The sequence below is a fragment of the Vigna angularis genome, chromosome 1 (genome assembly GCF_016808095.1).
Source record: "Vigna angularis cultivar LongXiaoDou No.4 chromosome 1, ASM1680809v1, whole genome shotgun sequence".
NCBI lineage: Eukaryota > Viridiplantae > Streptophyta > Magnoliopsida > Fabales > Fabaceae > Vigna > Vigna angularis.
The window spans coordinates 35,884,979-35,901,699 of record NC_068970.1 but is presented as its reverse complement, the minus strand read 5'-3'; the positions used below and the strand labels follow the sequence as shown (position 1 = coordinate 35,901,699).

The following is a 16,721-nucleotide window of genomic DNA, read 5'->3' as shown; positions in this document are numbered from 1 at the left end:
TGAATGTTTTTTTCTCCACATGTGGTATTCCTTCTTTTTGTTTTCTTGAATACACATTTGCATCCAACCATCTTCTGATTTTAGGTAGATCCACAAGCATCCATGTGTTATTCCTTTTAAGGATTCAATATCATCTTCCATAAGATACTACCATTGTTGACCTTCTACACTTTTTATTGCCTCTTTGAAATTTCCACATTTTGAACCTTCTATATCTCCTATTCTAGTAAAATCATATCAAATAAGATCAAAAAACTCAAAACCATTACGTTGGTGGATTGATCTTCCTTTTCTCATTATTATGTGTAAGGCTAGTTGGAGTAAAATGTGCACATTCTTACCTTCTCGAGTGATAAATAGAAGGTTAATTCTTATTGTTAGGTGCCTCATCATCTATCTTTTATAAACAATCTAATTCAATAGTCAAAGACTTCACTTTGACTTGAGCTTTCTTCTTGTCTTTCTCTAGATGACATCATGGCCACTAGACTCTCACCAAATATACTTATGAAGTATTTAACTTCCCTAGGTTTTACACTCCTTCTCTCCTTCAACATATCCAATAAAAATACACTTTTAGTTTGTGCTTCTAAGTTGTCTCTATTGTGCATGTGAAAATACCAACATGCCATACATCCTCAAATTAGCATAATATAACATTCAACTCTACACCTCAATGGAGTCTTAAAATTCATTCTTACAAGTGATTTCGTCTTGGAAGAACTTAGGAAAACAAGCTCCCAATAACATACACCTTACAAGCTCCAAAATGATTTTATCCATCTTTTAGCAAGACCATTTTTTTATGCATACTTGTAACCATCTTATACTTTTTTATACCTTATTTACTACAAAACTCGTTAAGTTGATCTTATACAAACCATAATCCATTTTCAATTCTTAGTACTTTAAGTTTGGTTACTTGTTTATTTCTAATCTTGATGTCACTCTTTAAATATTTGAAAAATATCAATCTTACTTTTCAATATATAAGTCCACACCATCCTTGAGTAATCATTTATAATAATAAGACCCTCCACCATGAGTTTGAGCTTGTGTTGGACCCTAAAAGTTTGTATGAGCATACTCAAATGGTCTACTATAGACATGCTTTACTAGTTTCAAACTTCCATCTATTAGACTTTTCTAGTATGCATTGATCACAAAATCCATTTCTTCTATATTATCCACCTCCTAACATATTCTTCTTACTATGCTCCACTAAAATTTTTTCATTCACATGTCTCAATCTTATGTTTCATAACTTCATGTTGTCTTACACATCATCTGACTAGTTGCAAACACATGTATTATAACTAAGAAACCTTTTAAGATATATAAATAGTTTAGTTTCACCTTTTTAACAACTATAAACATTTCCTTTAAAATCTTTATAGTATCATGTTCAATGTTGTCTTACACATCATCTGACTAGTTGCAAACACATGTATTATAACTAAGAAACCTTCTAAGATATATAAATAGTTTAGTTTCACCTTTTTAACAACTATAAACATTTCCTTTAAAATCTTTATAGTATCATGTTCAATGTTGGTGGTTAAAACCATGAGAGCAAAGATACTATCGACAACATATATGTCTTGAACTTTAGAACATACCTCAAGAACATATATCGATTCTTAAATATTTTCAATCTAATTGACCCTATGTCTTGCACCTTATAAGCTTTATTTTTCCCAAGAAGAACCACACCTCCTTCTTTTAGTTATAAGGTCTCAAAAAGCTTATTCCTTAGACATGTGGCATTAGTGCAACTTGAGTACATAAACTAGTTTCTATGTCTATCTAAAATCAATGCCACCAATACTCTAGTGAATTCATAACTATCAAATGCAACAACATTTGTAGATTGCATTTCAAAATGAGAATTTCTTCCCCTCTTATTTTTCTCTATTTTTAAGAAATTCTTTTGGTAGTGACCTTTCTTGTAGTAATTATTACATGTAGGCTTCTTCACCCTATTGTGTAAGGAATATTTTAAGTTATTCCATTTTACATCCCTTTCTTGTTCTTAGATTTCATTTCATTCAAACTTAGCACATTATTGTATACCTTAGACTATTCAAGCTTTTGAAAGTTCATTTCCAAATTGAAGTTTCAACCTTCTCTAGTATAATGGTATGTTCTTTCTAAACATCAATCTGTTTTAAAAAACATTCAAACATCTTAGATAAAACATTAAAAAGTAGTAAAATTTTATCTTCGTCTTTAAATTTCACCTTAATGTTTTCAAGATTGTTAGTTGTTAAATGTTTCAAGTTACTCGACAATTATTTTTAATTTTATCCGAACAAATGTAAATGTTGTTTTAACAGAGTCTATGTGCCAAAGATTTTGAATCAATTAATAAGTCTCATTCATATTGACATAAATTTCAATATAATGATAAACAACTCCATTGATCACTTACAAGTCGCTCGATCTCTAATCAATTCTTCAACCATCTCTTAAAATATTATCTTAAAAAGATGTATTATTATTGTGTAAATAAGGACAAAATATTAAAAAAATAATACATGAATATTACATAGCAAAAATTTAGAACATCCATCTCAATTTTTTTCTACATCCATCTCAAAATTCATCTCAATTTTCATTAAAAAAAAAAATTAGAACATCACATGGTTAAGAAAGCCCTAATTTGTGCTAAGCTTCTTTTTCATCAGAAACCAGCTGAAAGGAAGAAATATAAGGTATGACTATTTGCCAAAACACAGCAAAAGCAAGTAGTCTTATGTTGAACACGCCCTAAAACTAACCATAATAATTCTGAGAATCTCAAATGAAGAAAGAACTTAGCTATTAAAAATATAATAGTAAACAATAACATAATCATAAACTTAGCTTTTTCAGTGTTCACCAGTGATTCCGGGAGTTCCTCCAAACACTTCAATAGGAAGGAATTCATAGAGATTCTGAGTAAAAGAAGTGATGAAAATCCATATTGAAGTGGTCAGGGGAACTCTGGGAAACACTAGTTCCATTTTTGGCCCTTTTGCTCATTGCTTAGGAAACCTACGTCACGTGTTTTTATTGAATATATGCCAAGTGTTTGTAATTTTGTCGTTGACCAGTTCCAGCTATTATTTCGATAAATTTTAATTAGCCCAATTGTGAATTCTGTACCTAGACCACAAAATGGACTCTATTACTCTGCCGATCATTTTTTTTTCTATTTTTTTTATCATTTTGACTCTTCACTGTAAAAAGAAAATAATTCAACTTAAGTTCATATATTAAACACTCTTATTTAATTCCAAATCTTATGTTTGATATGTAAAAAAATTTTCCCGTGAGAAATAATATATATATATAGTCTCACTCTCTCACTAAAATATTGCACTTATTCTAATATTTTTTCTCCATGATAAAAATGAAAAAGGTTATTAAGATTAAGGTGATTTATGGAAGACAAATTCGAAAAATAATATTTTTTTTCATTGATAACAAAATCTAAATAATGAAACTTTTCTTCTATCCCCTCGATTAACGAATTCATCAAGAATATATGTTTCAAAAATATCAGGCGAATACTTTCGTTATTTTTTTTTTCAAATTTTCTTCCTGTCTCTAAATATATGATACAATATTTTGAATTTTTTTATTACTTTTTGTAAGACTATTAATTTTCCCCAGCATTAATACTAAAATATCTTTGATCATTTTAGCTCATAAATATTTTTTTTCTCTCGTATGAAGGTTTGAAAATTGAAGAGCTTAATTTTTAAAAAATGAAGCTTATTAGTAATGTTCTCTTAATACATTAAGTATTAAGACAATTTAAATATATATATATATATATATATATATATATATATATATATATATATATATATATATATATATTCAAACAAACAACTATTGCATACTATGATAAATAAGGTTGGCGATCTACAATGACTTGTGTGATGTGATTTAAATTTTGTATTTATTCCATATTTAATTTTTCTATATATTTATATAATAGTCATATTTGATTTAAGGTTTAATTGCTTCCTTTGTCCCCAGTTTGGTTGAATTGTGTCAAATTCATCCTCATTTTTAAAAAAGTTTCATTGTCGTTCTCACGTGGTGTAAAAGTTTCATTGTGGTCCTCACGTGGTGTAAAAGTGTCAATTGAATCCAAACATAGAAAAAATTTGTGTCAAAGTAGTCATTTTTCCTATATCTCTGTGTCTTCCTTTCATACAATCAAGTACAGATATTCATTTTACCTTATCCAATTTAAGGCTTTTCATAGCTCCAGAGAAGTGACATATGAAAGGAAGACACAGAGATATAGGAAAAATGACTACTTTGACACAAATTTTTTCTATGTTTGGATTCAATTGACACTTTTATACCACGTGAGGACGACAATGAAACTTTTTTAAAAATGAGGATGAATTTGACACAATTCAACCAAACTGGGGACAAAGGAAGCAATTAAACCTTGATTTAATAAAGGAATTGCCCCCTCTTTGCTTCATTTCAGCATAACACATAATTCGTTGAACAAATTTTCACTCTTTCTTTATATACTCCAAGCTCCACTTTTGTCCTTGTAAAATATTTTCAAAACAAATGAGATTTAGTGAAACAGTTTCTCTAATACTGAAACAGAATAAAAATCAACAACTGTGACAGCTCAGAAACAGGTATTAATGAAGTTACTACAATATCAACCTCATCCAATTGATTATGTAGTCAAATTATAATGTTATAATCAATCCACAATTTGTTTGGAAGAGAATCTCATCTTTCATACTAGAACAAAGCATGTTAGGTGCATTATCATTTTTATCAAAGAAAAGTGCTACAAGGTAAAATCGATATGAAATATGCCAACACTCAAGGTCAGGTTATACATGTATCTACTAAAAGTCTAAATAGTTCAAAGTTTGAAGAGTTCAAAAAAACAACTCAATATGCCGAGAAATGTTTTACTATATATGAAGAGAAAATAATCAAGGGAAGTGTTAAAATAGTAATGACAATTTCTCTTATTTATCTTAATTTAAGGAATAACAATGTTATATTTCTATTATGCTTTGTTATATTTTGTTTAGGGATAATATTTTCAATTTTAATATTTTTAGAAAATTTATTTATTACAAAAACTTACGACAATATTGTGTAAAATAATCAAATACAAAACATAAGAAACAGGAGTTGGACACCAAAAATTTATCTTCTATTTATTTGTTATTCAACACTTCCTTTCACTTAATAATCACGGCGTTGAAGAGTTGAGTAATAGAAAATTATATTAATAGGAGTAGACCAAACGTAGCTGAAAAGTTGAGAAATGCAACTGTCCCCTTAACAATTATTGAGGCATAGGATCAATCGGCGCTGCATTTTATCGGTTCACCATATTTAGATCTTATCTCTGCTGCTATAGCATTATACACATCAATACTGCTACTTCATCTATAACACGTACGCTTGATCCGAAAGTGTTCTCAGAATTTGAAATCATCTCCTTGAAACCCTTTTTTGAGGAGTACAATATGACAAATACAGCCCCACCAACATATTCATAGTATCATACATAAAATAAATTGATACAAAGACTCTTATTACAAGACATATCCATCAATATTTATGATCATAGATAAGAATTATGAGTAAAGAAGGGAAAAGTCAGCATATATTTCACTATCTGTTGGACCTCCTTGCAGCATCTTTGATCTGAAGGATAATGTAGCGTCACCTTCTCCACTGAGGTTGATTCAACTTATCTGAAATTGATAATATACACATAACACAGAAGAATGTCAAAAAGTAAGGCTTCAAGCAGAGTTCACTACAATTGTAAGCACTCCACATCATTCAGGGATAAAGAGAAAAATGAAAACAACTACTAATTTTCATCTATTTCAAGTATATACTATATAGAGAAAGGAAAGTGTATGACATGATGACACTTAATATGAAAAATGAGAACTATAGATGTATATCATAAGATTATATTGAAATGATCAAGACAAGATCATGTAAGTACAAATAACTTATGATTGTATGACTCAGATTTAAAACTCTCATTCTTAAATTTATAACTATTTTCACTTGGTGAAGTCTTGTATATATGGGTGTAATCAAGAACTATAAGTAATAATTTTAAAACAAGTTGTCCAAATCCTGAAAAGGACTTGAAAAATGAGCTTGCATAACAAAACCAACTTGAAGCATGTATATAGATATTGAGAATGTTTTCTGTAGATAAATGTGTGTCTGTGCAAGTCATTGTAACTGTATTTCCAAAATCTTTTGTTACAAATTCACTATCAATTGAAATGGTAAAAGAAAGTAAAACCAAAAATGATCTCATGAATAGGTGAAATCCTAAATTCTTACGAGTTCCATCCCTTGAAGATGATAGAGATCTGTCAGTCCTTATCTTGTTGGTCAAGGCAGCCAATCTATCTGATCGTGGAGAGAATGAACCTAGCTTGACACTAAGCGAAGATGAAAGCGAAAGCCGGCGAGTTATTCTGCTTACATCTGCCAGATCACTAACAGACCGTGGAGAGCACTGTCCTCTTAGCTTAGCTTTTGTAGATTCAGTGGGAGCCATGTAACTTGGAAGTCTTGGAGTGTTATCATGCAACACATTTTCAAGATCTGTAAAATTAGCAGGCAGGGAAGCTCTTCTCTGGAAATTCTTACTCTTCACATCATTCAACTCCTCAATCACTCCTCCATCTTTACTATTCATCAAACTAGGCTGCAAGGGAGAATTAGTACCATTACATGGCTCATTATTATCATGCTCTTGTGCTTGCTGTATAAGACTTTTCCCAAGATCACACTCTTCTGACTTTGACACTGCCAAATATTTCATCTTCTCTGATGAAGCACCAGCATCCTCCTCTGGAACATCATTGACTTTTGTATGATCTGAAACTTTTCTTACCATGAGTCTTCTCTTCTCATCAGAAGCCTCCGACTTATCAGAAACATTCTGAATTTGAGATTTTTTAGAACTCCTTTTCTCAAGTTCCTTTGGTGGATGTTCCTTAGCTGAATGCAATGCGGGGTTTGAATCCTTTTTTGGATACCGTTTATGTTTGTTGGAATCTGAGACTAAATCATGAGGAGTTCCTTTCCTGGCATTTTTTTTAACTTGTCCCTTATTAGTTTCTACAGTTTGAGAACTTCCATTTTTCTTATCAGACACTGAATCAGATCTCTGCGCTTCTTGAAGAGGTACCCAAAAGTGTGATTTCGTCCAACGGCCAAGCCATTCCCAAACCAAGTTAGGTTCACCAGTATTATATTTGAGACGTGGAGAAACAGCATAGGGTGATGAAGCCAGAAGCTGAAAGGCATATATCGTAAGTTATTATCTAAAACAATAAGAGAAAGGGACAAGAATAGGACAAACATCCTTATGTTCAATGTTATGCAATTCATAATTCATATCAGTAAAAGGGTTTAGCCATTAACCTGTGAAATACTAAGAGTTAACAACTAACTAACAATCAATCAGGCACCAATTCTTAAATTATTAAAATCAATATACTCGTTTCAATAAATCATATCAGTAAATGATTGTAAGATTTTAGTAATTTGACCTATTAAAAGCTGGGATATAAACTTAAAAGTTAAGACAGAACCTGAAGGTTTCCATTTCAATAAACTACTGATATGTATACTTACAAATACCAAGAAATTTTTTGCGCATATTATTTTCATGCTTCAAAGAGCATGTAAAAGGCATCTGAGAATATCCAATATGATAAGAGGAAGAAGAAAGACTTGTGTGAAGCAAATAATGAATGCAAAATGTACTGTGCGAAACATGATGACCGGATTCATATAACCCAAATGTGGTAGTAGATGAAAATCATATAGGACACTTTAACATGAGAGAAAAGAAAGACGAAACATAACTGACGCATACTATATCAGCAAACTAAACAAGAAAGAACGCAAGCACCAAGAACACCAACCTTAAACTTATTAGGGTAACATTCTTTTATGGACAGTAAAAGAATTAGTTGATAATGACATCTTGATTCTAGTTTGTAGTGAACTGAATAACCTTTATCATTTCAAGTGCGAACAAGAGCAAAGTTACACTTTGCATATGAGACATAAAAACTTCCTACCTTGTGAGCAAAGGTCTTATCTGAGAGCTTCACTGCCTGTGTAGATGTAACTACTCCAGTAGATTTCGAGAATTTAGTATCCTGAGCAGAAAGATATCGCAGAAGAAATTAATTGATGCATATAAGTAAAAGTGCAAGTAGCTGATGAAACTCATCTTGAAATCTAAGCTATGAAATGTGAAGCATAAATCACTAAAACTTTCTCATTGTATTATAACATCTTTCAATATTGATTAAATGAAAAACCTTTAAAATGTCTATCAAAGATAAACCACAGATGATTGTGCTGAAATCATTAGTTCAAGTATGTTTACCTTCAAAAGTTTCTGGACTGCAAGGCCAATATCAGAGTGCCTAACCTTGTAACCACGGGCCAATGCTTGAAATCTTACTATTGACTTCACACAATACAAAGCAGAAATAGCTTGTCTTCGAACCAACTGGCCACGAATATAAGCTTGCAGTGGAATGATATCTTTTACAGTTTTATATGTCCCTCGCGCCTTCAATTGAATAAGATATATGAATCACTCATGAACCATTCATATAAGAGGAGTTGGTGTTTATGAAATTTGCACCATCCAGTGATAGTTTATAAACCAGGGATCAAACCATATTGCAAATGCATGGCCAAATAATTTCAATTTTTGTTTGCACTATTTTTCTCCTAGAATATGCAGAAGCTCATACAAACAGATGCCATATAAAAATTTGATAGTGAACATACTTTCAAAGGATATTGTGTAAATGTAAGATGTGAATACCTGATATCCTCTAATTGCAGCCTGAATTGTTATTATTGCTGTTTTTATTAGCCTGCTTTTCTCATTACGGTCCTCAGAATAAAAATTATCATGAGATTGTCCATTGGCATGCTCATCTTCAGTTGTAAGAATGATCCCATCATTTGATGATACACTAATTACTTCCTTTTCTGATAGTTTTCCTTTAATAGCATTTGCACCAGATATGGAAGAAGACATGGATGTCTCCGAAGACACCGCCAGAACATCCTTGGTACTTGAAGGTTTCTTTACAACAACAGAATTCACAATTACAACTTGCAGGTTAGAAAGTCTAAGTGCTTACATTACAGTTACAGCTAATAAAAACCAGACTAGTAAATTAGAAATATTTCAGAAAAGACTTTGTACTTTTGGCATTCACACATGAGCAATAATTTGGATTAAATAATAAACGAACATTTTAATGCTGCAGGTAAATTTTCACCAGTTAAAGATTCCTGTCCTTCAGATACCCTTTTATTTTTATAATAATATAGACATTGAGAAGATTATCCATAAACAAAGATTGAGGCCAATCACAAATGCCAGAAAGAAAACTTACATAAATATCTTTCTCTCTTGAAGACTTAGACTTTGACGACGATTTCTTCCCCAGAAGCAAGTTTCTGATCCATTTTCCAGGACTCTGTCTTCCCATCACGGCAAAATCAATACTTCAGAAAGCACAGACTTCCAATATCAGAATCTGCAAGCATCACATATAACAGAACAGAGCCCTTTAATTAGGAAGCTTCAGTAAAACATCTAGAGCAAGACAATTTCTATTTTCTAATAGTTTCTTCCAACAATATCTTCGACCAAGTAAAGACCATGAACCATAAACAAAAACTCAGAACTAAAGGAAAAATAAAATCAACAATTACATCAGCTGCAGCACACTGTAATTCCTTCTCACATAGAACTAACACATTACTTTTATTATTACCATTATTACCAGAATTTAAACAGTGCTCACACAAAAATAGCCACGAGTAATTTAAAAAGAGAAAAAAAAAACTGCAGTGCCTATTTTCTGATAATAAGGACAATAAGTAAGAGTCAAAGAGAAGCAGGAATGGTTGTTCTGTACACAATGCCAAAGAAGAGTCACCTTCAAGGTGCACGCTTTCCCATAAGGAAACAGTGAAAGTAGGAAAACCACAAACGTTTGATGCCAACAACAACGAAAGGAACAGGTGGAGATAGCATTTGAAGAAACTGAGAAGAGAAGAAAACTTAGAAAGAAAACGTTACTAATTAATTTAAGAGACAGATAAATAAATAAATAGTCATTAAGGAGCCGACAGAAGTGACAGTGTCCTATGGAATTGAAGAGACTCTGTAATGCACACTGCAAGATACCTCCCTCGAGGTTTCATGTTTCATGTTTCAAATCTAACAAAATCACATCTTTGCTTTTTTTAGTCTAAATTTTATGCTATGTTTTTTGGTCCCTGATTATTATATATCTCCCCAAAGAAGATACTAATGATATTTTATGTTTACTATGCTTTAATATATATCTGATGTTAAATTAGAATATATAATTTTTGTACATTTTCTTTGTTTAAATTGTATTTATTATATTGCTTATAATAATTGAAATCCATCTAATAATTTGTCATTTTAAAACTGAGGTGTCTTTTGTCATGTTGCAATGATGATGCGATATTATGATCACTTTTTTGGATTGAGTATTTTTAACTGCTATAAATTTTAGTACTTTTTAATACATAACATTAATTTCTCAGTTTTTGTTCCCGTTTAATTCTTATCTAAAAATAAAAAATGAAGGTTTTTTTTTGTTTGTTGTTCAAATTTACGTATTACATGTATCAAAACCAAAATTTTACTATAAGCATATTTGTAAGTAATTGAACGAAGCCATAATCCAAACGATTCTAGTTTAATTATGTATTATCCTTGCGAGAGACGGGAAAAAAAAAAGAAAACTAGGATCATTTCACGTGCTCTTTTTTCCCGTACCTTACAAAAACTAAATATTACTAATAATACTCGACTAAAATATTACTTTAATGAATTTGGACTTCACGTTATTACTTCCGGAAGTGAAAAATCTATTAAACTTTAAATTCAACCTGAAAATTAGATAAACAAAAATCCAATAATCAAATTTAAAATTGATGAAATCATTAAGACTGTCATGATGATTACACTTTTGAAGAAGAAAGGGAAGGAAGAATTTGGGTGATGATCAGTGTTTGTTTGAGTAGATAATTTATGAGAATTTGTGACATATGGTCATATTCTATCATTCGCAAATTTGTTCGGATTTAGAGTGATTTTTTTAAAAAAGTCATTTTTGTCCTTTAATATATGGTAAAATACCACGTCCAAATGCAATTTATTCCATTCTAAATGTTTGATAATCGATTCCAACTTAATTAATAATAAATAAACAACACAGTTTCATGCATATATTATGGTGTAGTGCTTTATCTTTTGTATATTTTGATACACAGTGAAGTCAACCAAGACAACAGACGAAAGATTTCCGCCAATACAGTGTGAGCTTTGAATTTGAAAACGTTTGACCAGCGAAGACCCATTGTGTATTAACTTTGAGTGATTCATGTATTAATTTTGAGGCAGAAGGAGCTCATCTCATTGGTGCGGTGTGTTGTGCGAGTGTTTATGCCGAAGTCTTGTGTATTGAGTGCAGTGAAGACAAAGCTCAAATCATGATAGTAATTGTTTTTGTGAAGGTTTTTATTCTTTTGCAAGTTGAAGGAGTTGGTTAAAGATGAAGACCAAGAATGGAGGTTGATCTATGGTTGATGCGTCGAGGTTGATGGTTGATGCTGCCATACTAAAGATGAAGATGAAGAGTAGCGAGGTTGATGATGAAGAACAGAAAGGTTGTAGATGAAGAAGAGAGCTTGAAGGAGGTTGAAGAAGACTATGTATTCGGTTCTTCACATTCGGTTCGAGTTGTGAAGTATTCGATTCCATTCCATAGAACAAAGGAACACAATGTTGTATTCGATTTTGGTGTTGTTGTATTCGATTCCACCAAGAAGCAGATTTAGTTCCAGACCACGAATTCGTTTTCAAGCTTCCTAATGCATGCTTTGATCCATGAGGAAGATGGACAAGGATGCAGAGAGGTCCATGTGTAGGGAGAGACAACACACATAGATCTCTATAATGGTAAGATATTATCCGCTTTGAGCTAAGCCCTCACGAATTTACTTTAGTACCACTCCAAAAGGCCTCTTACCAAGAGAGATATCTTATGTGTATATAAACCCATATCCATCTCTTATTTTATTCTATGTGGGACTTTGTTTGTATCTGAACAATCCTCCCCTCAAATAAAGGATTATGGTTCTCCGCCTCCCCTACAGCGGAAGTCTTTTCTTATCCGAGTACATTGTAGACCCATGGTTATGCCACTGAGCATTTCTTGCTCTCCACCTCCCATGATTCATCTGATTATCTGCCACCAGCCACCTGTCAAGGCTTCACCTTACCATGGAGGACATACTCGTCTGAGCCCGGTCACCAGACTTGAACCATCGGCTCTGATATCAATTGTAGGGGGGACAACACACATAGATCTCCACAATGGTAAGATACTGTCTGCTTTGGGCTAAGCCTTCACAGATTTGATCTGATACCAATTGTAGGGAGGGAAAACACACATAGATCTCCATAATGGTAAGATATTGTCCGCTTTGGGCTAAATCCTCACGGATTTGCTTTGATACCAATTATAGGGAGGGACAACACACATGGATCTACACAATGGTAAGATATTGTTCGCTTTGGGCTAAGCCCTCACACATTTGCTTTTGGTACCACTCCAAAAGGTTTCTTACCAAGGGAGGTATCTTTTGTGTATATAAACCCATATTCATCTCTTGTTTTATTCTATGCAGGACTTTGTTTGTATCCTAACACCATGCACCAGCCCGAGAGTCCATGCAGTAGTGGGAGTCCATGGAGGTTGTTGTCATGGCAACACCTCTAACCCTTTCTTTGTGTTGAGGTGTTACGAAGGAGAATATGACTTTGGTTATACGTGAAGATGGTGGAATTATTGTGAAGGATAACTCATTGTGAAGGTGGTGGACCTTCATCATGTGATCGTGAATGAGTGTGTTGGTGTTTCATGTTGAAATGGAAGCCTTGCTAACAAGTTTTTGGTCTTATAAGTGTTAGCTGAAGGCGGTAGAGGTGTGCTAAGGAGGTTGTTTAGTTGGTTTACATGGGCACAATTCCTAGTTTGTGGTGCAACTATGAAAGGGAACCAATGTGCTTGAGGTTCATCTCAGCAGTTCGTTCAAGGTAGTTGATGTTTAACAAAGTTATCTCGAGTCTTTTCTTGAAGCATTCTTTCATATAACATTGTTAACAACGTTGGTTTGATATCGTAAGTCTTTTCTTCCAAAATTCACATTTGAAAATAGCCATGAAGAATTTGAACATAATTTCTTATAACTATGGAAGGTATATATGTACAAGATAAGGTACTAATTGTATCCTAAATTGCAATGTGTTTTGAGATGGTCTGATTCCACGAATGATTCAGCTTATTTTTGAAGAAATTTTCAAGAGGTATGTCCTATACTATGCTTCTTTTTTAATCACTATATGAATGCATGAATTTGGTAATAAGTGTATATTGAATGTATTATACATGACTTAATTATAATGTTTATGTTAATTGGACCTATGAAGTTGTTAAAATGTCAATTGAAGTTATTTATGACATTGTGATGTTGGTAATAGTATTTATATTTCTTTAAGTAAATATAGATGGAAGAAGAACTAAATCTCTCTTATTTGGAGCGTTAAGATATAGTAGATGATGTGGTTGGTGTAGACTTTAATATAGTCGCAAACCTACATTGAAAATTACAAATAACCACCGCAATGGCCGCACTAACAGTGTTATGCATTTTTGGACATGCCCTGAATATATGGAATATGTGTTTGAGTGCATCAAGTAGTATTAGCAATTTCGTACTATACAAAGACCGTCGCATGGACCAGCTAATATCCTACCTGTGTATACTTATCGGTGTCGCGACATTATTCAAATGGGTCTAGAGGCCTTTATTAATCTTTGTCAACGACTAAGAACTAGCCTAGTTAAGGACACAATTTGGTCGATAGTGGAGTGTTGAGATTGTTGATAGGGGGAGAACTAGTTTAGCTAAACCCACAATCTTAGTGATAACATATGTTTTATATGATGACAACACATAATTAATAATAACACACGTGTGTACTGTGTTATACATATCATATGCTTATGCTGACTTTATTATATCTGTAAAAGCATATATGTGAACATTATTGTGTTGATTATAGCATACCATTGTGTTTAATATGTAATTTTATCTTTGGATGCATAACGTATGTTTTCAGAAATAAAAAATCACAAGCACTATGGTTGAACTTTAAAGTGTGACAAAACAACAGTTTTAAGTCGATTACATTATTGGTGAAATCGATTAAAACTCGTATGTTTGCATAAATACTTTTCAAGTGTGCTGTGAGATATTTTGAGAAGAAAAGTTTTCAAAAATGTGCTAAGTGTTTCTACTTAATCGATTGCATGAAACTTGTATTCGACTAAGTTTATTATTGATTTGAAAACTAATTAAATGTTTGACATAACTGTCACAATGGTCATATTTTTAAATATGTTGACCAAACATTTATTATGAATCGATTATATTAAATGTGCATTCAATTAATGCATTTGACTGCTATCATTTTGTTACAACTATCAAATGTATTCGATTACATTAATAGTCAAATTGATTAAAAAGTGTCTGAATTGCTTTACACTATACATAGACGCATGATTTGAATTCTAAAAGAAGAATAATGATTTTACACTTTCATATCTTTCAAAAAATGTTGTGATATCTTATAGAGAAAAGAAAAGCTCCAAGAACCAAAGATCTACCATGGCGATTTAGAGTCTTGATGGTTTCTTGAGCAATAAGGTTTACTCTGTTTAAACGTCTGATCTCTCTGCACAACGAGGTGTATTTTGCTTGATCAGGAACTCTGCAATCGTGAAGATTGACTGGTATTCACTATGGTGATTACAGGAAGAAGAACTGTGTCCTTGACTTTAAGAGTGCCTCAAAGGGTTTGACAGTAGAAGAGGGTGTTCTTGTTGCGTGTCTTGTTTGTTGTATTGCCTTTATTAGATTAGTGGGTTAGAGAGGTGTTTTACATTTTGATGTGAGATCGCTGTAAAAACCTAGATCTGTATAATGCATTTGCTTCCTGTGGTTGGAAGGACAATAGATATAGGCAGGTTGGCCAAACTAGTATAAAAACCAGTGTTTGATTTCTCTGATCCCTACACTCTTTATTACAGTCGATTAACCTGTTTTTGTATTCGATTAAGTGAACTGCTACATTACATACCATTTTACTTGCGATTCAAGAAAAGTGTAAAGACATCCTATTTTGTGAAATAGTTTTTGAAAGTAATCATTTTTTACGTAACACCAATTCACCCATCCCCCCTCTTAGTGTGAGAAACAAAGCACTCCTTTTTTAACAATTGGCACCAGAGCTGGTTTTCATAAGACATTTGGAAAACCAATCGATTAAGATTTTTGTATAATCGATTTGATCCTGAAAAATGGCTTGTATTTCTCAAACTTTTTTTGAAGGTGCATAAGCAAATAGACCACCTCTATTTGTTGGTGAAAACTATGCATTTTTGAAAATTAGGATGCAAATTTTTCTTGAATCCGTGGACAAAGGTGTCTCGGATGCTACACTCAATGGTCCATTTGAACCCACTCATTATATTAATGGAAAAATTGTTTTGAAATTTTTTTTTGAGTGGATTCAAGATGAGAACCGGATAGCATAGTATGATGTGAAAGCTAGAAATGTGATTGTCTCTGCTTTAACAATGGATGAATTTTTTAGGGTCTTTCAATGCAAAACAACAAAAGAAACGTGGGAGGACCTTGAAGTTACACATGAAGGAACAAATGAGGTGAAGCGGGCTAGAAAGAATTCCTTGATACATGAATATGAGTTGTTTAGGATGAAGACCGGGGAGACCATCTATGATGTACAAAAGAGGTTTACACATATTGTCAACCATTTGAGAAAGAAGAGATTAACATCAAAATCCTAAAGAGTTTAAACAGAAGCTGACTGCCAAAGATAACTACTATTTCAGAATCTAAAGATTTAACTAACATGAATATGACAACCCTTTTTGGCAAGCTTAGGGAACATAAGTTAGAACTCGGAAGGTTGCGAGAGGAAGAAAAAATTGAGGAAAAGAAATCGATTGCCCTTAAAGCCACAAGCAAGAAATCCTCCAAGAAGGTTGAATCTGAAGCTGAATTAGATGCAGAAGTATAAGAAAAGGAAATCATGAATATGATGGTGAGAAAATTTAGTAGATTCATGAAGAATAGAAATTTTGCAACTGATAATGCAGGTTTTTCAAGAGGAAGAAAAAAGAGCTCTAGAAGCAACATTGTGCAATGCTATGAATGTGAAAGGATGGCCATATAAAGCCTGACTGTCCAGACTTGAAGAATAGGCACAAGATTAACACTAATTACCCTCAAGACAACAAGAGCAAGCAAAGAAAAGTTTATGTAGCCTGGGAAAACAGTGATGGTGATTCTTCAAGTGATGATGATTGCAATGTTGAAGAGAAGTCAAATTTATGTTTCATGGCAAGCTCTGCACACTCTGATGATGACAGTGATAGTGATTTCGAGAATGATCCTATCAAAGTGAAGTATCACATGCTACTGGATGCTTTTTAGGAAATACATGCAGAAGCTATAAA

General features: G+C 32.6%; 1 protein-coding gene across 4 annotated transcripts; it reads right to left on the bottom strand.

The window, feature by feature from the left end:
- Window positions 1-5,448: 5,448 nt before the first annotated feature.
- LOC108333158 (protein IQ-DOMAIN 28) lies at window positions 5,449-10,293 on the bottom strand. 4 transcript variants are annotated; one of them, XM_017568513.2, is made up of 7 exons: window positions 10,014-10,293; window positions 9,465-9,608; window positions 8,882-9,148; window positions 8,432-8,620; window positions 8,118-8,198; window positions 6,361-7,324; window positions 5,449-5,744 (listed from the first exon to the last, which is right to left on the bottom strand). In XM_017568513.2, exons 2-7 carry the CDS (start codon window positions 9,558-9,560, stop codon window positions 5,713-5,715), a joined length of 1,629 nt encoding a protein of 542 aa, XP_017424002.1. In that variant the 5' UTR covers window positions 9,561-9,608; window positions 10,014-10,293; the 3' UTR covers window positions 5,449-5,712. The 4 variants fall into 4 exon arrangements, with proteins under 4 accessions (XP_017424002.1, XP_017424026.1, XP_017424011.1 ...); XM_017568537.2 differs by lacking the exon at window positions 10,014-10,293 and adding an exon at window positions 9,849-9,936; XM_017568522.2 differs by lacking the exon at window positions 10,014-10,293 and adding an exon at window positions 9,787-9,887.
- Window positions 10,294-16,721: the final 6,428 nt, after the last annotated feature.

Bases quoted from the DNA above. Each gene is read 5' to 3' on its own strand.
- LOC108333158 (XM_017568513.2), bottom strand. From the start codon at position 9,560: ATGGGAAGACAGAGTCCTGGAAAATGGATCAGAAACTTGCTTCTGGGG. The intron at 7,325-8,117 runs GTAGGAAGTTTT...TATGCCTTTCAG, and splicing joins ATAAGACCTTTGCTCACAAG to CTTCTGGCTTCATCACCCTA. The intron at 5,745-6,360 runs GTAAGAATTTAG...TATCAATTTCAG, and splicing joins ATCTTCAAGGGATGGAACTC to ATAAGTTGAATCAACCTCAG.